We start from the raw sequence: 21,176 nt of genomic DNA, 5'->3' as shown, positions 1-21,176 counted from the left end.
AGCCGACTACGTGACTACGGGCTCTTTCAGCGCCTTCGGGTACACGGCAAGGCGTTTAGCACAGTTTAGCACCAGTTTCCAGTTGCTCAGAGTGTGTGTGTGTGTGTGTGTGTGTGTGTGTGTGTGTGTGTGTGTGTGTGTGTGTGTGTGTGAGAGAGAGAGAGATATATGACCGTTTGTTAATCCAGTATCAAAGGTTTGGTCGAGATAAAGGCCGAGGTTTAGGTTTGGTTTAAGGATTCAAAAAGCAGCTTTCCAAAAAAAGGGTCTATAAATCATTCCACTCCCGTCGCTATGGCTACCTGCTGTATCCATGATAATGTCTGTGCCTTGGACGTAGAAAAAGAAATCCAACCGCGTGTCGGTTCTCTTCCAGTACGACGAGTGAGTGCAGTAAACACACAGTATGTGACGGCACCATTTCTATTTTTAATTTCTTTTAGCCGTTTCTCGGGACAATAGTTTTAGCGAGGGCGGGGTTACGTGTTTTGACTTCCTACATCCTGTTTGGTCCAATGAGAACACAGCTAGAGAACAACACAGGAAACAGGTTTACATTAGAGTATTTTACAGTTGAGATGAATAGGGGTCGGGGTTTAAACCTGTAAGGTACATCATTTTCTATATCTTTATCATCATCAGATCCAGTTATATCATCATCAGATCCAGTTATATCACAGTCGTCACACTGGGGGAATGGGGCTCATGAACACAAACGCACTTGACCCGGTCAGAAGAGACGATCTGTTTCTACGCAACCGCCCAGAAACAGACCCACGGCCTCCATCTTGTGTGTTTAGCCAACAGGAAACATCTGATTTTTTTTTTTTTTTTTTTTTTTTTTATCATCTGGTGGGTGGATCCGTTTTGGGAGATTCGATCAGGTAGAAGCAGATCCAGCAGACCGGGGTCAGAGGTCGGATAGCAGAAACACGCCGACATGTTGACGATGGAGACGAGGAGAAAGACGACTCAGAGAGGAGGGGGCTCTTAAAACGTGGCTCTGCTCTGCTCTGGGAGAGGGACGGCCCAACCCTAAGGCGAGGAGGGAGAAGAGTGACAGGTCGAGCAGCGAACCAGATCGGAGCAGAAAAAGTGCACAGCCCCACGGTAACTATGGCAACAGATAAAAGGTCGGCGCTGCAGAGCAGAGCTGGGAGGAAAAAAAAGATGGAGGGATAGACGGAAGGAAAGGGAGGCAGGGGAGAAAGGAGTGTCTCCTTCCTTTCTTCTTCCATCCTTCCTGATCTCTCTGTGCAGTTCATCAACATATAAAGTCATAAGTACAGGATATAATATGAGGAGCGGGAGGGAAGGGGAGTGAATAGGTAGACGCATGGACGGGTTGTGCTGCGCTGCCACACTTTATTCGTCAGCGCCTCCGCTCAGTACTCCCAGAGGGTGGCGGTCTCCAGGTCGTCGGCGTTGGCCTTCAGCACGCCGGCGTGGTCGCCGCGCAGGTACTTGCTGTCGGCGGCGTGGCGGATCGCCAGCTTGTTGTAGTCGCAGAACTCGAACAGGAAGTCGACGGGCGCGTCGCTGCTGCTCACCACCGCCTGCTCATTACCCACCATCCAGTATTTACCCGTGGAGTCTGCAGGAGGAGAGCACATGGATTTCAGACAGGAAATGAGTGTGTAGATGTTTGGGGGGGACAATCATGTGGCGAGAGGTGGGGGGAAGGGTGTTAAAAAGAAAAATGGAGGCGCAAACAAAAGATTCGGCTTAAAATGGCTTTGTTTGATACGTGTAATGTGAAGGCGAGGACATTATCCAAATCAAATCCCTCTTTTTGGCCCAAACATAAATCCATAATGAGAATCCCTTAAAGAGTAAGTGAGGTAATCCCTTGTATGCCTGCAGGAGGTCCCTCCACACGCGCTGCCTCTGCCGGCTGCGCACGTGTGCAGGTTTACGCCCCGCAGTAGTCAGCATGTCCTTCGGCAGGACGGCGACAGCTAAAGCGCCTAAACGGACCTTGCAGGCTGTAAGCTCCGTCTCTGAACTCCAGGGTGAAGTAGTCGTAGGTGGAGCGGTTGGAGTCCAGCGTCCCCGTCACCTTCCTGCAGCCGATGAAGCCGTGATCCCCGCGCAGCACGATGATCGGGCGGTTAATCAGCTTCATGAGGAACTCCTCGGACTCACCTGGAGACGACAAAAAGGGCACGACGTGTGTAAAAAAGACTGGAAAGACGCAACAACGTTATTTAAATCGCTCTATGCTGAATGATTTAAACACAGTAAAGTAAACATCCCTTTGGCCCCAATAATTAAACTAAATCTATACCACACGTGTGCATTTTATTGCAGCTCAATGTTTGAGCTGAGGGCTTTTCATACAGCTCATAAAATATTTATGCAAAGCAACTTGGCTTCAAATGTGCCCTAAAAGGAGCACTGTGGCAGCGGACCGCTCCCTCGGCAGAAACTGCGGCACAGAGCGAAAGCTTCAGCTTTCATCCGCCAGCAAGCGCCTCGTGATCGGAGTGTCTTCTGCTGCGCTCCGACAGGATGCCCGTGTCTCGCAGCAATGAAAGCAATTGCCGTCGTGGTGAAAACGTCTTCACGTTAGCTGCAACATCTGTACCAGCTGGTGTTGTTAAAGGAATAGTTTGAGTGATTTTGAGTAGTTTGTATATTTGCTTTCTAGCTGAGAGTTTGATGAGGCGATGAAAACCACGCTCATATCTGTCTGTCAAATGCAAGTCTCAGATCCCTTTATTGAACTGGTTGAGTGCTAGTTTTTAAACTACCAGTCAACACAATCAAAAAGAGAAATCTGAAGAAAGAGAAAACTACAAATCTGTATTCATCTTTCCGACTCTCCGGCTTTGTAAATTCTTGATTTGAAAGCCAACTCGTAACAATAGCGGTCGCAATAATGCAGTAACGAGGACATCATCTGCCTCTGAAATGCAGTGAAGTATTAAGTAGGACCAATTAAAATCTACTTTCTGCACAGTTTACCCATGAGGTTTCCAATCAAATGATTCACTTAAAAAAAGAAACTGAGTCAACATGGCAAAAGAGCAACACACATAAATCCCCAAAGAGTGAACGGTTACATTCTGCTGAATCAGCGCTGAAGCCGTCGAGGCCCAGAAGCAACGGGAACATACAGCCATGATTTAGTTCCTGCACTTTACTTAGATCCCTCCCCAAATTCAGTGCTGAAAAATAAATCAGTTAGTGAGTCTGAACGGCTGAATCAACAAATCTCACCGACCGGCAGAGTCGATGGTGGCTGCTAGCTGGCCGTTTTTCTTGGCGGCGACGTATTTCCCGTTGGCGGCCCGAAGAGTCAGCCTCTTCCCACGCCACTCGATGTCAAAGTAGCAATTAGCCGACCTGCAGAGAGAAAGTACAGGCAGGGGAGATAAGGAGGATAATTAAATTTAGATGTCGTGAGAGATCCAGTAGCACACTTGCGTGAGTGTCAGGTGTAAACAGTCACATTTCACTCTCCTGTTGCTGAGAAAACTACACCCAGCTGTTTAATCCAGAACCCAAGTAACTGCTGGGTAATTGGATAGGTCGGCTCAAGGTAGAGGGATAAGCTCTTGTTGTAGTTCGTTAAGTTGAATCGAGTATCTTGTTAATCCGTTCACTTGGCACAGAGTCAGGTTTTATTTTCTCATGTCGCTGCCACGTTGGTTTATTAGAGAAGTCTTAAAAACTCTCAAAAAGTGTTTCCTACAGCCACTGAAAGAGAACATGGAGAAAGAGAAGATCTGTGTGGTCTAATCTGTGAAGAGAGTCAAATGTCAAGAATGTGATGGAGGAATTCGGTGGACTTCCTGCAGAGCGCTCGCCCAGTTTTATCTTAAATGGAGGGTTATCTCGGGACACATGGCTCTCAGACTAATATGTGGATCAGATATTTGTTGTGCTCTGTATTTGCCGTGTATATGGTACCTCATATACATATCGTATATGTACCTCATATACAGGACTGTATATGAGGTAAATGTATAAAAACACTCTGATTATCCAAAAAAAACGCACAACAAAAAGGAACCAAGTGCTCCACTTAGACTTTTTCTTGACATCCTTAAGCACTAAGCTTCTACTTCTGAATGTGTCTGGGGCCTCAGGGTGAGGGGTCAAAGGTCAGCACTGGCTGAACCACTGCACATGAAAGAAAAATCTCCCTCTACAGGTTGACGTTGCACACAAATGCACTTAATCTCCCACAACATGCCACAGCCATGAGACGCGTTCACTCACTCTTCACCTCCCACACACACACACACACACACACACACACACACACATACACACATACACACACAACACTCCCATGTCATAGATCACATTACTGGGGAGGGGACTGCAGACTAAGAGCTGTGACGGACTAGTTTCAGGTTCTCACACACACACACACACACACGCACACGCACACGCACACACGCTGAGAGGTTAGTGCCGGACAGATTGGAGCAGCTGTGACGAGCTGCAAAGTTTCAGACGTGCGTCCGAGTGGACGAGAAGAGCCGGTGATGGAGATGTGTGTGCGGTGCGTACTTGGTGGAGGCGGTGCACTGCAGGCCGCCGTTAGCAGTCAGGGTCCAGTATTTCCCAGCGGCGGTCCGGAATGCACACTTGCGGTTTTCGCGACAGATCTCCACCTGGAACACTTCCTGGTCGCCCTCCTCGTCCTGATTGGCCGACAGGTCCATACCTGAGTGGGGTCAGACAGAATGGAAGGAGGGGTTTAGCTAAAATACAGGCTAGTGGGTCAGACATCAGCTCAACGCACATGTGAGGGCTGCAAATAGAACAGAGGATGACCAATAACAGTCCAGATGCAGGCACACACACACACACACACGACTTCAAACACACATCCTATGATCGGAATCAGACGCACTAAATGAGCAACATCAGACGGGCTCGGATTAGTGAAGGATTTCACACAGCTGCGCACACACGCACGCACGCACACACACACACAACTACAGTTCAAAGTATTACACGTCATGGTGGACGGTGACTAAATGCAGGAAAAAAAAAAGCCCACAATAATCTTCACTTCACTGGCATCTACAATGAATGTAGACGACGTCAGCTGGAGCAGTTAATCCATCAACAGAATGAATCCCAAACTATTTCGATAGTCAATTAACTGCTCATTATTTATTAAGGAACATTTTAAGGATCCACCTGATTTGGAAATGTTGCGAATGTCGTGCGATGGATGAAAGCAGATCATCTATTTATATATTTATATATTCTTTTGCTAACGTAATTTATTTTCTCTCGATTTGTCTGTGAGAATGTTCAGAAGATATGCGCCTTGTGAAAAATGAGTCTAATTTGTACTTTGGTCATAATCTGCGTTCACATTCACTTCTCTCATTGGAGTTAATAGACTCAGGCCCTGCCGCTTGTCTCCTAAAAAGGAGCGGAGCAGTGGAAGCTGCCTCCATCGGGTACTCAGTCTCCGGCTGTAATGAGGCATTAGCAAAGCTTTGAGCTAAACGCTAACACCAACATGCCCTGAATTATGTTATTAGGATGCATCCAGTTGGCACCAGGAATATCCTGACAAAACGACATGGCAATCCATCCAATATTGGTTGAAATATTTCAATCTGGTCTAATTCAGACTGGCCAACCAAGTTTCTGTCTTTCAAAATCACCACAACTTGAATATTTTGGGGTTTCGGCCATCGATGACGCAGCTAGAGCTAGAGCGGGCATTTTTAACCATTAAAAGACAGTTGATAACCAAACGGATAAATCCATACTGAAGCTAAAGCGCTACAAATGTGACCTGCGGCCTGAGCTACAGATGCTAAATCTGTAGTCAAAAAGGCACGTGTGTGTGTGTGTGCACCCGACTGTACGTCTACAGAACACCAGACCTCATTAAAATCACATCAACCCCACTAAAGCACTTAAGAGCAACAAAGAGGTAAACAAACACGAGTCAACTTTAAGATACAGACATACACAACTCTCCAATGTACCACTCCCATAACACACACAGTTCATGCAGCACAAAGTGTTCTATTGTATATGATGAGGTCATGGCGTGGATGGACCTATGGCTCCAGGCTGAAGAGAGAGAGAGAGATGGACTGTCTGGTGGACTGCTGTGTAAATGTGTGCAGAGCGAGACGGGAGGGAGAAAGAAAGAAAGATGTGTTTGAGAAAACAAACCAGCGCTCATGTGTTCCCCAGCCGTCTCCTTTTTCATGAGCGCTGCCCTCCCCCAACCTTCTCCCTTGTTCTCCTGCAGCCGCACAACCGGCTGAAATGTTGAATACATTAAAATGAAGAATCTTCCCTCAGAAAGGCCCGTGAGGATAAACAATGTCATCATGTGTGTCAATTGGAAGCAGCTTCTCTGGTTATGAGATCTTTCAGCTGATGGGACTGGTTTGCGTTACAGTGTTGCCTCATTTTGGGAGGATATCAAGTTTTTTTTCGCAGATTTCATTTTTTCAGGTGTCATTGTGAAATGGTTGCTCATTTGTCAGTGAAAAAAAACAAAACATGTTTATGAATGTAAGTTACAGTATTTTTCAAAATCAAGTAGCGGGTCCAAAGAAAACATGAATGACTCTGGGGAGTGTTCAGCCCGGCTCCCCAGTCCGATGCTCTTCAGAGTCACAACCAGTTTTACAACATCCTCCAGAACACAGGCAGTACAAGCTGCACGCCGCTCGTCTCCAAATGAAGCGCAGCGACGTGCTTCATATTAAAAGTAACCAAGATCCTAGTCACACAAAAAGCGTTGCGTAATGCGTTCGTCACGAAAGAATTACTGCTCACACTTTATGTCTGAAAAAAATAACATATCACTCCTCTCCTGTCCAGCGTTCGCTAAAGTCAACTCACTCTGGTCTCTGTGGACACACACACACACACACACACACACACACACGAGAAGGAAAATAGAAGTGACCATAATGAGAACCACATGGTGTGAAGGGGGCTCAAACAAGATGAAATGTAAGTTCAGCTGCAACAGACGAGGAGGGTTTAGGAACACATTAGAGGAGGAGTAGAGGAGGACAAATGAGGAGAAGAGCGAGTCATCAGTCACATCGCTGAACTCTCCTCTAATCCTCGCTGCTTCCGGCTCGGCCAACACATGCTCTCGGCACAGTAGCACCAGAGAGCGCGATCACTCACTACTGGGGAGGCGCGAGCCTCGACCACCACCACGTGAACCAGTTTATTACTTAGTGCCACCAGAGGCCTGAGGGAAAATAAGCTCCGATGTTCTATTCATATTTAAAAGCTGTAATATGTTAAAGGATCCATTCACTAGATGCTAGCAGCCGATTACATTAAGGTGTTTGACTCCGAAATTAAAGATAAACAGCACAAAGTTAGAATTAATTTAGTTTTCAAAAAGTGATTTGCTCACTTTGAAGAAAAACGTATAGTATGATTAGAATCTCTATTAAAAAAACTAAATTTGATGTAATAATTATTATTATTTATGTAATAAAAGAATTCCAGGTGATTGTCATCTTATATACTTTTTATGTTAAGCTAACCGGCCGCTGGTTGAAGCCTAATATTTATCATACGGACATTAGAGTGGAATCAATCTGTTTTTATCCTTTTGGACAGATACTACCTCACCCCCCAAAAAAAAATACACACACACACATATACAGTATGAAGTCAGTCATCATCCTCACAGTTTCTCAGACAAGAAACGAAGAGGAAAAACATTTCACGATATGAAGATAAACCAGGAAACTAACAAAAGACGCACTTTACATGCTGCACTGTAGACCGATTATCTCCGATTCCTCCACCGAGCTGCTTTGAATAAATTATTCCCCAAAAATCCTTGAATTTGAATGTATATGGGCGAGTCTTTTCAGTGCTGTCAAAGAGGCTTTTACCCGACTTGTCAACGCAATTTACAAGCTGGAATGTTTAGAAGAAATAAGGATGATATTTGACTAGTCTGTCTGTTGATAGGAGGAAGCACTCGTCTCTTTTCACTACAGTCAAAGGTTTAGGGTCACACACACAGAAAATGGTCCCGAGTCATCTCAAGGAAAGAAAAACACTGGTGGGTACACACAACATGAAAATACAAGACTGACAGAGACAAAACACTCCTGAGGCCTTTAGAGCATCAGCCGTGACCCAGAGAGAGGCCGAGGCTGCCTGCCTCTGTGTGTGTGTGTGTGTGTGTGTGTGTGTGTGTGTGTGTGTGTGTGTGTGTTGGCTCTACTCTATACGTGTGTGTTTGGATCAGAACAAAGGCTGATATGTCTCCCCGTTTGTGCCCAAGCTGGTCTCCTCCTCAGTCAGGCCTGCTGAACAATAGGAAACACACACACACACACACAACTGCACTTGATACAATCGTGTGCGTTCACAGCAGGCCTCCGGTACGAGCTCACAGTAACCGAGGCCAACAATCTGTGCCTGCCGCCATCAGGCTGAATAATGTGGTGGACAGAAAGATAGAGGGGTTGTTTCGTGTGTGTGTGTGTGTGTGTGTGTGTGTGTGTGTGTGTGTGTGTGTGTGTGTGTGTGTGTGTGTGTGTGTGTGTGTGTGTGTTCTGGATGTGCAGTCACTTCTTTTGATATGGCTTTCTGAAGAGGGATGCTGAGTCTGTAAGTGACCCTCTACCTCCATTGACCCTGTGAGCTTCTCAAAGTGATCAACATGGACATATCTCGGCAACACACACACACACACACACACACAAACTGTAACACCGCTGCTATACAGTATGGTCAAACTGAACACACACACTACTCCCACTTCCTCTAACAAATGCAAAAAAGACAAAACGGGGTCAGACATGTGAGATACAGTATTGTGCCCGAGGATGACCCAAATCTTTTGGTAAATTGACTTCAACCTCATTCTGTGTTCAGTGTGTAGCAACAAAACAACAAACAGTTGGACTGCGAGTTAGAGGAGACACACCCAGAGCCGGATGACACACTGAAGACCAGCTGAAGTCTAACCTATAATAAAGTAGACGGCATCAGGGAGGAGAGGCTCCCTGGTGAGCTGCTGTCGACATGAGGCAGCTCTCTCACACACACACACACACACACACACACCAAGGGCCTATAAACACATTAAAGCTTCAGCCTACACACTCTGTTGCAGACAGGCAACATCACCAAGGACGCATGGATTGATTGTGTGTGCTGTTGATGGAGCAAAGCGTCACCCACTGTCTAACCCTGCAGGGATCAACACACACCAGCCAAGGTCGGAGTTGTGAGTCATTTCCTGCCAGGAGGGTGAAGGATACAGAAAGGGTGTCAGGGCTGAATCATGGCCAGACGCAACATGGAGTCAGGTGTCCTGCTTTCCCCACACACACACACACACACTTTGAGTGATCGAGAAACTATCCAGATATACATCAGCTCAATAATGAATATGTGGCATGTATGCATTCCATGTACGTGGAGCGCTCTTAGCAGTTTCATTTTCCGTCTAGCTCAAAGAGACGTCACTTTCCAAGACTTCACAAAATCCCATTTAGTTTTCCGTCCACACGTTCATCTGGTTGTTTCCCAGTTGAATCAATTTGCACATTTGTTTGTGATGTTGACGGGTTCGTAGAACTTTTCACCGCAAGAGTGAAAACAAAAACAGAATTTGCCACCATCGACTCTCAGACATGCAAGTGACTAATGTAATATAGATATAGCCAATACAACTAATATAAAAGTATATATATATTTCACACAGAGCACCTAGTGTTTCCATCACCACAGGATGTGCATCTCCATGTCCCCCTTGCTCCTCTGCAGCCAGAGAGGACCACTCCGTGGTCTCACCAGTGGCCTCTCATCCATTTAGATGACAAACCAGCGCTCGGTCTTCACTCACTTTAGAGGCAGACCAGGCCACTTAAAAAGGCCGTCGGGGTCCCGGTTAACTGCCTGATAATTGTGTCTTGGGCCACGTGAGGGTCGTTACACGAGTCTCTCAGGAAGTTGGTGACCGTCCGTGTTCCAGGGATGAGGAGAGCGGATGTTACGGTCAGGAAACCAGCAACAGCACCGTCAGATTAATGGGACGGCAGGAGCCAGCTTTAATGTGTAATCTAATATTTGGCAGACTGAAAATCATACTTATTTCTGCCGGTTCCCTACATGATAAGATGGCATGATTCAATCAACACAAACCAGTTAAATGGTCTTTGTTGGAATTTTTTTTAAATAATCCTGATTTATAGCGTCACCCACATGTGAAGTAATGTGAACATGTCGGCTAATTAAAACCTTCTTTCCAGTCATTAGTGAGTCAGAAAGTAGAGAAGCAATGATGACAGTTGGTAAAACAAGGAAATAAAACACACATTTTTCCACATAATAATTAGGTCCGCTGGACTCCAAACTGAGGTTGTTAAATGAGGTATGTTAATATTGTCAATTAGAGCTACTTAAGGAAAATTCTACCATTTTTGGACAAAATGGGTTTTTATTTTGGTAGTTTGGCAATCATTCCCGTGTGGATTGCATTTTTTATTGACCCTAATTTATTCACTAGCTCACTGCTGAGGTGTGGGACTGCAGAGGCGGTTAAGTAAATGAGCACCAACACCACGAGCAATCAGAGAGGCGCAAACCTCCAAATATAATTCAAATCGGCAGCTTTAGGACCGGCCCACTTGAGCTCTCACGTCAAAAGCCTGCGGTCGCTAATGAAAAGCCAGCCAGTTGCCATCCTGACTGAGGTCTGCCAGGAAAATAGTGGCTGCAGAGAAAAGCTATGAGCAGCTGTCGGTTTTAAAAAAACAAACACATCTGCATCCAGTTTAATTCCGCTCAACGTTTAATCCACATCCCAATGATCCAGTTGTTGGAGGGTTGGAGGTTCAGACCGGATTCAGACCACCTGCTCCTTTTGGACAGATTTGAGCTGCAGGGAGCACCAGACAACATTTTCTTATACCAGTTCTGATATGTCAAGTCAACATATCCCCCCAAACTCTTTGGGGTAATTTCCTTGAAGGTAAAGTGAGTCAGGGAGTCGACTAACGGAAACACTGACATTCGCAAGAAAGTCCTAATCAAAAAGTACCCTGGGAAGTTTTGGACCACGAGTTCCACTATGGAGAAATGTTTTTAGAGCTGGAACGACAAAACCAATCATGAAAATATGTAATTATGGAATCATTTATTATTTTATTTAATTTTCTTGAAGAAAATGCAAACAATTGGTTAGTTTCAGCTTCTGAAATGAGATGTTATGCTTATTGCATTAGTCTTATGTGAGAAGTCAACCAAATATCTTTAAATGTCAGATTGTGATGCTCATTTTTCACTATTTTCAGACAATAAGTTGACAAAAGTATTAATCGACTGATCAAAAAAAAACATTGCAGCCCCGATGTGTTGCGTGCAACACATTGCTCGTATTACTCACTTGCGTGAGCAGGATGTTGCTGTGGCACTCGGGTCATAATCCGATTTGGCAAAATGTCTCACAGGCAGCAATCTAATTTGTCACGGGGGCATTATTAAAGCGCAATTCATGCTCATCATATAATTCCAACAGATCCGGTTGGAATTTTTAAGTCGCCATCATTTGTAATGTTTCCATGGCGTGAGCCTCGTTATTCAGCCTCCAGCTTCCAAAACCGGCCTCCATTTTGTGCCTGAGCCCACGTTTAGGGAATAAGGAGGAACAGCTGATGGAGACATGTGGGTAAAAGCCCCTTCAACAAGTAAACAAAGCTGGGAGGCAGAACCACCAGGAGAACATTAACAAACGATCAACGATTCATACTTTTTGAGGAGAGGAGGCAAAAACCTCTAAACCGTGCTGTATTCTCAGACAAGACACTAAACATAGATTTACAAAGCATCAGTGTCGGGTATCCCCGTCATTCATGACAGCAGACAGTCAAAGCTGTGCTGACTCAGAGGTTTTTAAGAGCATGATACGCTCCCTCACTCCAACCTTACATTTAAGGGCTTCTGATTAATGTTTGTAATCTTCAACATAAGGGATGCCAGTGGTAATGACCTCAGCAGCAGCAGCAGCCAGGCCTGAAGGCTGGAGGAGCGGGGGAGGGGGCAAGGGAGGAGACATTAAGGGAGGATGGGACTGAGGAAATGACAAAAGAGATGTTAAAAAAATAAAAATGTTTTAAAGAAGGGAGGCCAAGTCAGCTAAGGTGAAAGGAGGTGATGACGAGGAGGAGCTGGAAAAAGTGAGGAGGGAAGAAGAAGAAGGAAGGAAGAAAGGAGGAGGGACAAGCTGCATCTCTGCCCGCTCTTTTACAGCTGACAACCACACACTCATCTAATGTGGAAAAAAGGAAGAAAACCTACATTGACGAGTGAATATCTGAACTACATGAGGAACCATGAATGTGTTCAGCTGCAGATATACTCGGCGTTGCCATGCCATCAGGGCCAGGTGCCCAAAAGTGGTTATCGACGTTCTGCTTGCAACTTATTTGGGGATGACTAAGGCTTTGCATTTTAAAATAGAGTGAGAGTGCTGATGCCTTGCTCAAGGATACTTGTGCTCACCTGGGCAATTGAAGCCGCACTTCAAAAATACTCTTTTAAAAGCAGCCAAGTATCTATTCTTATAAAACATCTGGATTAAATAATTTTACCGTTTTTTTTTCTTTTCCATTAAATGTGCATCTTTCCTCTCCTCTGAAGCTGTAGTGCTTCGTGCCAGTTTAAGGCTGTTTTACATTTGAATGCTGGCACAGAAGCGCATGATGCAGAGTGTGTGTGTGTGTGTGTGTGTTCATGCACTTCTTTGTCGTCGCTCGTTTCATGTCGGTTGTCTGTCAAATTCACTGCAACCTCGAATCGGCTCCCATGTTCAGTTGTGTTTAAATCAGTGTGGGGATGCACTTCAATGCATGACAAGGCCTCAGGCTTTTTAAAGGATGTGCTGGTACGTATTGGGACGTGGCCTCTGGTCAAACAAGCCATTGTTGAGCATGTGTAAATACAGTCACAGGCCTGGGTTGTGTGTGTGAATATGTAGGTCATGGACATGCCCATAACCTACCCTTTAGGGTGTGTGCCTGTGTGTGTGAGTGAGTGAGTGAGCAGTCTGACATTCCATCACTTTAACCATTCCTCAGCCAGAAGATGAGATACCAACACACTATCACAAGAGTGGGGGTCACCCGTAGGACCACTGGGCCTACAGCGCGCGTGCGCGCGCACACACACACACACACACACACACACACAATACCCTCCCCCCCACACACACACTACACACACCTTGCCGGGTGGAGACGTTCCTCTCGTTGGCCGCGGTGAGCACGACCTGCGGGTGGCTCTGCTCCAGCACGAACAGCTCGTCCTTGCCCACGCGGGCGCTCTTGCCGGACTTCATGGTGCCGGAGGGCCCGGAGGGCGCCAGGTACTTGCCGTCGCAGTCCCTGAACGCCACCTTTCCGGAGCGGAACTCCAGCGTGTAGCCCGTGCTCTTGTCCGCGGCGGCGGCCAGCGCGCCGTCGTTGCGCAGGAAGCGGTTGTCGGAGGTCTGCAGGTGGTAGCGCTGCTCGCGGAACACCAGCGTGATCATGGAGTCCACCCCCCACGGCACGTCCCGGTCGATGGCGATCTCGTCCACCTTGCCGCTCAGGTGCGCGTACCGCTTGCGCGTCATGCTGAAGATGTTCACCTGCGGGTGCATGGCGATGTGCACGCTCCATTTCTCCGCCACCGAGGCGGTCTGGGCGAAGCAGATGATCCGGTCCTCGGTGCCGCCCAGGTAGCGGCCGTGTGGCTCGGACTGCAGGGACCAGCGGCCGTCATCGTGCGCGGTGATGACGAACCGGCACTCCGGGCCCGGGGTCTCGCTGTCGCCGGTCACGTTGCCGTCCTTGTCGGCGGCGATGTAGCGGCCCAGATGGGACTTGAGGTGGAACACGTTGCCGCTGGAGTCGTCGCCGCTCTGCTCCAGGGTCCAGATCTGCTTCTTCTTCATGGACGAGGCGCAGGCGTTGATTTTGAAGCCGAAGGTCTCCGCCGTTAGGTATTTGTTCCCGCAGTTGATCAGACCGAACTGGATCTGCAGCATGTCGCTGGTTCCGTTAGTGGCGCCGTTAGTCGTCATGGTCGGTTCTGTGCTCTCGAGCCAAGGACCGGTTCTGTATGAGAGGGACTGGGGAGGGGGGGGTTCTGCTAGTGAGCTCGCGGCTGAAAGGGTGGGATGCTGCGCTGCCTCGCGTGCTTCTCTTTGTTTGGGGAGTGTGTGGCTGAGAGGGGAGTTTATGAGCGCGCGCCACCGGTCCTCAGTGCTCTGCCTGTCTCAGCAGCGCGAGCCCGCTTCCACAGCTGCAGCGTATATAACCATCAGTGACGTTGCGCGGATGGCCACGCCCCCTCAGATGGACAGAAATCTGGGAGCTGAACTTTATTCCTCTTTTCCTCTGCTGATGCTGAGTCTCTTTTCTACTGAGCTTCTCCGTCACAACGCTCCTCGTTAGTCTGTGTTTCTTAAGGGTCGTATTAATGCAGAGATGCAAAATAAACAATAAATAAACTCTAAACTCAGGGGGGAAAGTAATGATACCCCTTTACAACCATTCACATACAGGAGCTCTGTTTCACATCATATCACCATGTCTCTCTCTCCCTTGGACACACTGATCAGATGGACTCAGCATTTGAATCATGAGGACGTCCTCGCGCACAAAGCTCTATTCACTATTCATGGCTGCAGCAGCACATCAGAGGGCAGGAAAGGCCCGGCTCCATAAACAAAGAGGCCAAACAGATCAAACTGGCATCTTCTCTGTGCATTTGCATGAGCGTGCACTTTATGAGGCGTGGGGAGGGTCATCATATCAGCAGCAGCTGCCCACTGGGTCTGTTTTAATCAAAACACACACACACACACACACACACACACAAGGCGACCGAAGAAGAAGTATAGTTCATACCTCACTTCTCTCCCCCAGTGAAATGACACGAGTGTTGCTACATCCATCCGACATGGACGCCGCTCCGCTGTGTGTCTGTAGGCAAAGTGAGCGGTGAGAGTGAGATTAGTGGTTGAGTCCTCCGCCTCCTCTATAAAAAACACACACACACATCAGTTATGCAGAGCAAGTCTTAGCAGAGCTGGGATCAGAGCTGCACATGTTGGTGGACGAGTTAAAGGCCACAGGCCTCAAGTTCAGTAGATGCCCTTGAGCCTGACCTTTGACCTTGGATTGGATCACTCAGCACCACTTCATTATTATTTGGCGGGTTTGACCTGAGCAGTTTTCTCACTAACAACCCGTAGTATTGCTTCTCTGCTCTATCTGGACAGTCAAGATTAACAGGAAAATGAAGCAGAAGCAAATAAATGTCTTCTTCACACAAATGCCCAATATCCATAAATTGAAGCATTAAAATGCTTCAGCGTGTCTCATTCGCCTCCCTGCATGCAGGTGGGTTTGCACACGGACAGTAATCTGACCCTGAAATGTAATCGAGTCAACAGTAATGTCTCTTTCTCTCCTGCAGTCCGGGTTAATCCAATCTGCAGACAGAACATCTTCAAACAAATCTCATTTCAATGTAATTTCAGCTCCAGAATCACACAGTAATAAAATCACCAGACTTGTTCTCATACATTTTCGCTTGTTCCTGTTGCACAACATTTATTTCTCAAAGCCCAGTGGCAAAACAGATTTCTGAAAGGAGTATCCAGAGGTCTGCGTGTGGAACGACAACATTAGGCCTCGGGTCTTTGTCGTCTAAGAAACAAATTCCTGCTCAGTGCTTCTCTCTCCTGACTTGAGGATCTTTTTCTTCAAAGCGTCTGTTCAGTCCACACAAACAGCCTTTGTGTCCTTGATTTTGTTTACTGAAATTTAAGAAGCAGATGTTTTTTTGGCACAGTTGGCAGAGCTGATGTAACGCTGCCTTCAGGGCCCGTCAGAAATATGACAACTCTGCTTCATCCAAAGCATAAAATCTCAAAGATATCGTGGATCTAAACATGTGCAATGCTGTGCATTTCATCTCCATTTAAAACATAAATACTACAAAATAAAACATTCAACTACAGTCGATACTGAACAAGAAGCTTGGCATGAATAAAGAATAACCAGAAACTACTGGAAATACATTCATGTTTAGAATATTCATGTATTTTCATTGTGAGAAGTGTGCAGTGATCAGGCCTCTGCAGAGCGACTGCATGTTCCTAAAATGGAGGAGTCAACTCGTTCTTTATTGACTGACGGTGTCCATTGCAGCAGCATCATCAAGCTTTCTCTGCAAAGTGCAAACTCCTCTTGCCGTCCTGTGCCAAACCGCAGTGCAGAATGAGAGGATTCCCAGAAAATAATGCAGTCCGGTTTGTTTTGGGATTGGCAGACAGTCAACACTCACAGATGCTCCACTCTGAATCTATTTGCCGGTCAGGAAATGCCAGCCTCATTATCCAAATCCTCATCACAATGAAGGGGAGATTCCTACTTGGTCACATCCATTTTGGGATATATCTCAGTATCCCTACACTAACAGGTGTTTGATCTGTGAGACTGTTGAAGGTTTTTTCGAACAGGAAGAGAAGCTGATGTCTTCATGTGGAAACCCCCAATGTGTGGATGCTGTATGCTTGACTGTGTATTTTCTTAAGCCTCCAATGTTATGGCTGAAATTAGTGTAAAGTACAATTGATCTCCTAATAATCTTTATCTGTTTCATCTCAGTCAACTGTTCACACGGCCCGACGTCCAGCCATCATTCTGACGGCCTCCAGGTCAGTGGTATGTGTCGCGAGCAGCTGGTGCTCTCAGTTTAGTACTGAACTTTTGTCTGTGCAGGAACTGAACACACAGCTGAGCAGCTGAGCGTCAATACGACTGTTTTTATGGGCGGGGCATCATAGATGAACTGTCAAAAGTGATGGAAACTATTCACACAAGCACACAACCACCAAAGAGATAGCACTGCATTAGTGTGCGTGTGTGTGTGTGTGTGTGTGTGTGTGAGTGTGTGTGTGTGTGTGTGTGTGTGTGTGTGTGTGCTGCATAACTCCTCATTCTTCGTCTATCTTTCCCACCAGATGTGCGCCTCCTTTGTTGCTTATGTAAAATTGGTGGTTTCAGGAAGATGCTCTGTCCTGACCCACACACACACACACACACACACACACACACACACACACACACACACACACACACACACACACAGTCTCTTGTGCATCTCTTACACACAAGTCCCCGGAGAGAGCTCGCCACAGGAGTCTCACACTGTTGGTCAAAAAGGAAGAGGGGAGGATGAGAGGGAGGCTATCTTTGTTCACAAGCCGAGCTTTGAGGATGGTTGCTATGGAGACCAGCCTCAAATCTGTTGGTTGATGAAGGGCAGGCGGTCTGCTGCAGCGAGCACACACACACACACACACTCACTGACACGCTGACACACTCACACAACACAGCACCTGCAGACGGCGCAGCACTGCAGCACTGCGTCAGACGACTCGAGGCCGACCAATCAGCGCCCTCGTCTCACACACACCTCTGAGCTGGAGCCAATCAGAGCGTCCGATCCGCCGCTGCATTACGATGTCCACCAATCAGGGCACATCATTCCAGATGTGTCTGGAAAATATGGGCCAACCAACATCCAGATTTGAGACGTTTTTTTCTCCTTTAATTTGGGATGGAAAGTGTCTGAGGGTGATTAATTTAATTGCCTTAATTTCCTCATTCCTTCCTCATTCTCGCTGTGGGGATATTGTGAAACTGGATGGATGTACAACAAAGATGCATTTGACACATATTCCTTCCATCAGTCACAGAAAGCATTGTATGATGATGATGGTGTGCATGTGCATGCAAACGTGTCTGCAGCGCCCCTGGTCAATGTGTCTCATATTGGGTCAACTTCGATCAGATTTACAGGGATGTGAGGATCTCTGACGGGTTCAGGGCGGCGATACACAGCACAACGGTTATGAGAGACGCGTCACCTCTCCTGCATTAACCTACATTTCCACCGGCACCACCGACGGGCCGAATGGAGGGTTGACCTCCACTGGCTGACAAAGTCAGAGCATCTCAGTTGAGATGGAGTGAGGACATCGGCCATCATGTCACAAATCACGTGACGTCTCAGGCAGACGACATGAATCTCTCATTGTTTTTGACAAAAGCGTGACATTCACGTCCATAATGTGACCCCATGTGGTGAGGGGAGCAGAAGACCCAACACGTTCTGTAGTTATCTGATTACAGACAACCTTTTTATTGATTGTAATGATCGTTTCCGTGACGTATCCTGAGACTCACAGCTGCCTCTCCTCCCCTCTCCTCTCGGTCTGGTTGTTAGGATCACGTTTCCTCAGAAACAGGAAGAAACAGAACAGAGTTTGGCAGCGAATCTGCAACGTTCCTTACAGCGGACCACTGGCTGAAAGATGATGTATTTATCTGGTTTAAGTTGGTGTACAAGTTCTGTCTGGACATCTCTGATCTGTCAGGATGAAACATATCTTTCAAAGTCAGCTGAAGCATGTTAGAGTCTCCCGTTAAACCTCAAACATGAGGGTTGAGCCCGACAGCAATGAATACGAAATAATGCTCTAATGATGAAAGAAGACAAAGAAGTACTTCTGAGTTAACTCGCCTTTTCATTTGAAATGGTGTCTCTTCTCTGTATTTTGTCCTCCTTGTGAAGCAGTTTAAACTCCGTCATTCATTTGTACGAGCATTGCTATATTTAATTTCAGCATTTCATCATTATTATAATATATTTACACTTATATAGCGATTTATAAACATGTTAAACGTGTGAAATGTCTGTATGAGTCAGGGATTTGTGCGTGCTCGTGTTTCTTGCAATCACTGAGGAATGTGTGTGTTTGCTTGTGTGTGTGTGTGTGTGTGTGTGTGTGTGTGTGTGTGTGTGTGTGTGTGTGTGTGTGTGTGTGTGTGTGTGTAGGTGTGTAGGTGTGTGTGTGTGTGCGCACAGCTGCAGCCCTACCAAGGGCCTCCTCTCCACCAACAAAGAGCTGGAGGCTGGAGCCACTGGGGAACACCACACACTCCCCTCCTCTCCTTCGCCTCCATTCTCCACACAGCAGTTGGGTCATAGGTCAGCATGTGTGTGTGTGTGTGTGTGTGTGTGTGTGTGTGTGTGTGTGTGTGTGTGTGTGTGTGTGTGTGTGTGTGTGTGTGTGTGTGCATTGGGGTGCCTCCAGCTCCTCTACCCCCTCATTGTCATGGTGACAGCAGAGCAGTTGAGCCAAGATCAGCACTGCAACTTCATAGCTTCTCCCTCTGTTTTACACATTACGAAGCATGTGTGTGAGTCTGTGTATGTAGCTTTGTGTGTGTGTGTGTGTGTGTGTGCGTGTGCGTGTGCGTGTGCGTGTGTGTGTGTGTGTGTGTCTACGTGGCCATGATGCCTGTAACCGACAGAAAGATATAGGTCAGTCAAGAGAAACAGGGCAGTGAGGCATGGACGGGAAACTGCATGGTGTGTGTTTGTGTGTCAGTGTGTGTCTCTGTGTATGTACTTGTATGTTCGTGTCATAGACGGAAAATGAAACTGCTAAGACCGCTCCATGTACATGGAATGCATACATGCCACATATTCATTATTACGCTGACGTATATCTGGATAGTTTCTCGATCACTCAAAACACGTGTGTGTGTGTGTGTGTGTGTGTGTGTGTGTGTGTGTGTGTGTGTGTGTGTGTGTGTGTGTGTGTGTGTGGTAGCACGGCGGTCAGCTATGTATGCAACTGTCTCATCGTCTCATTTTCCACTCCCCATCCCCCCACAGCAGACACACTGATTTCTGTAGGAGAAGAAATGAGACGCTGATTTTCTTTTCAAGGTCATGCGAATGCATCACACTGCTTTGTGTGTGTGTGTGTGTGTGAGAGTGTTTGCGTGTGTGTGTGTGTGTGTGTGTGTTTGCGTGTGTGTGTGTGTGTGTGTGTGTGAATTGATTGCGGGGGCCGATTGCCTCCTCCAGCACTGACTGCAGGGAACCTTGATCAGGATGCCACTAAAAATACCTCTTCCTGCTTCTCAGCGAGGGCCTGTGACATCACATCCTGTCCTCATGAATCAACACTGTTACTGTGGTCAGTCGCCTGAATATCTCTCCTTCCTTTTTCATTACACTTTGTGCGGATTCTTTGATCTCTGAGGCAGTAAACAGCTGCATAGTATTTTTCTAAACCTCTCCCCATCTTCAAAAAGAAATGGACTCCTGTGACAAAGCAAAGGAAATGGGCTCACCTTTAAATTTGGTCAACTTAATTGCAGATGATGTTTCTTATGTCTGCATTCACTGATGTTTTAGCTAGCAGAGCAAGCCGTAAACACAACATCGACATAAAGATTGAGCAGACACAGACCAAACATTAGCATTGATTAGGAGTCGTGTTTCTGTCCGCTGATGAATGTAAGTGCAATATTCACTCTTTTAGCTCCAATTTGGTCTCCACCAACTCCTGAAGAAAATATCTGCTTAGCTGCTCCTCTATGTTCACCAGCTAGCTGCTGTCTTTGTCTGTCTGCTGTTTGGTGCTGAGCCGCTATAGTGGCTTTAGCCGCTGGAGAACGGTAGACAAAACAAGCCGCTGGAAGAGAAGAAAGAGTTGGGGAGAACAGGTGATAAGGCGATCTGGTATTGCAGGATTCACCGTCTGTGGCGAGCTTTTCTTTTCCTCACCCTGAACTGGGCTTTTTCCATGTTTCATTTTCAATGTTTGACCTTTTGCTCTCAGACGCTGATATAGTTCATTCACTTTGCATTAAAACTGTTTACACGTCGTGAGCACGGCGGCGCAGCGTTTCACTCGCATGGACGTAACCGGTTGCTCATTAAATTTTTAAAGTTTTAAAGTTGCACATTTATTATTTTTGTTCCTTTTAAGTGTCTAAAAACAATGTACAAAACCTGTTCAGTGTCCTATAGTGAGACTATATATGTATATTAATATGTAATGCATGTGTAATATTGGTAAACCACCCAGTATTTGGCTTTAATGTAACACATTGTAAAAAGCGCTGTACAGCGATACTGCACCTTGTCGTCCATATATTACTTATATCAAGCTTGCTATGGGACCAGTAGTGGTTGAATTACTTACAGGTCTGTTTCTTGTGTACAGTCTGCTCATCACTCACGGAGTCTAAAGGAGCTCTGTTGCTCCACCCACTGGTGGCAGCAGCAAACTGCACCGGTCAGACCATCCACCTACCTCGGAA

The 21,176-nt window shown here is 46.6% G+C and overlaps 1 protein-coding gene across 1 annotated transcript; it reads right to left on the bottom strand.

Annotated features, from left to right (window-relative positions):
* Positions 1–769: 769 nt before the first annotated feature.
* On the bottom strand, positions 770–14,119 carry fscn1a (fascin actin-bundling protein 1a). The gene is made up of 5 exons (XM_079232529.1): positions 13,219–14,119; positions 4,525–4,681; positions 3,227–3,348; positions 1,978–2,145; positions 770–1,594 (listed from the first exon to the last, which is right to left on the bottom strand). Exons 1-5 carry the CDS (start codon positions 14,057–14,059, stop codon positions 1,386–1,388), a joined length of 1,497 nt encoding a protein of 498 aa, XP_079088655.1. The 5' UTR covers positions 14,060–14,119; the 3' UTR covers positions 770–1,385.
* Between the last annotated feature and the right edge of the window lie 7,057 nt (positions 14,120–21,176).

The sequence above is a fragment of the Taurulus bubalis genome (assembly GCF_910589615.1).
Source record: "Taurulus bubalis genome assembly, chromosome: 17".
Taxonomy (NCBI): Eukaryota; Metazoa; Chordata; class Actinopteri; order Perciformes; family Cottidae; genus Taurulus; species Taurulus bubalis.
This window is presented reverse-complemented; position numbering and strand designations above follow the sequence as displayed.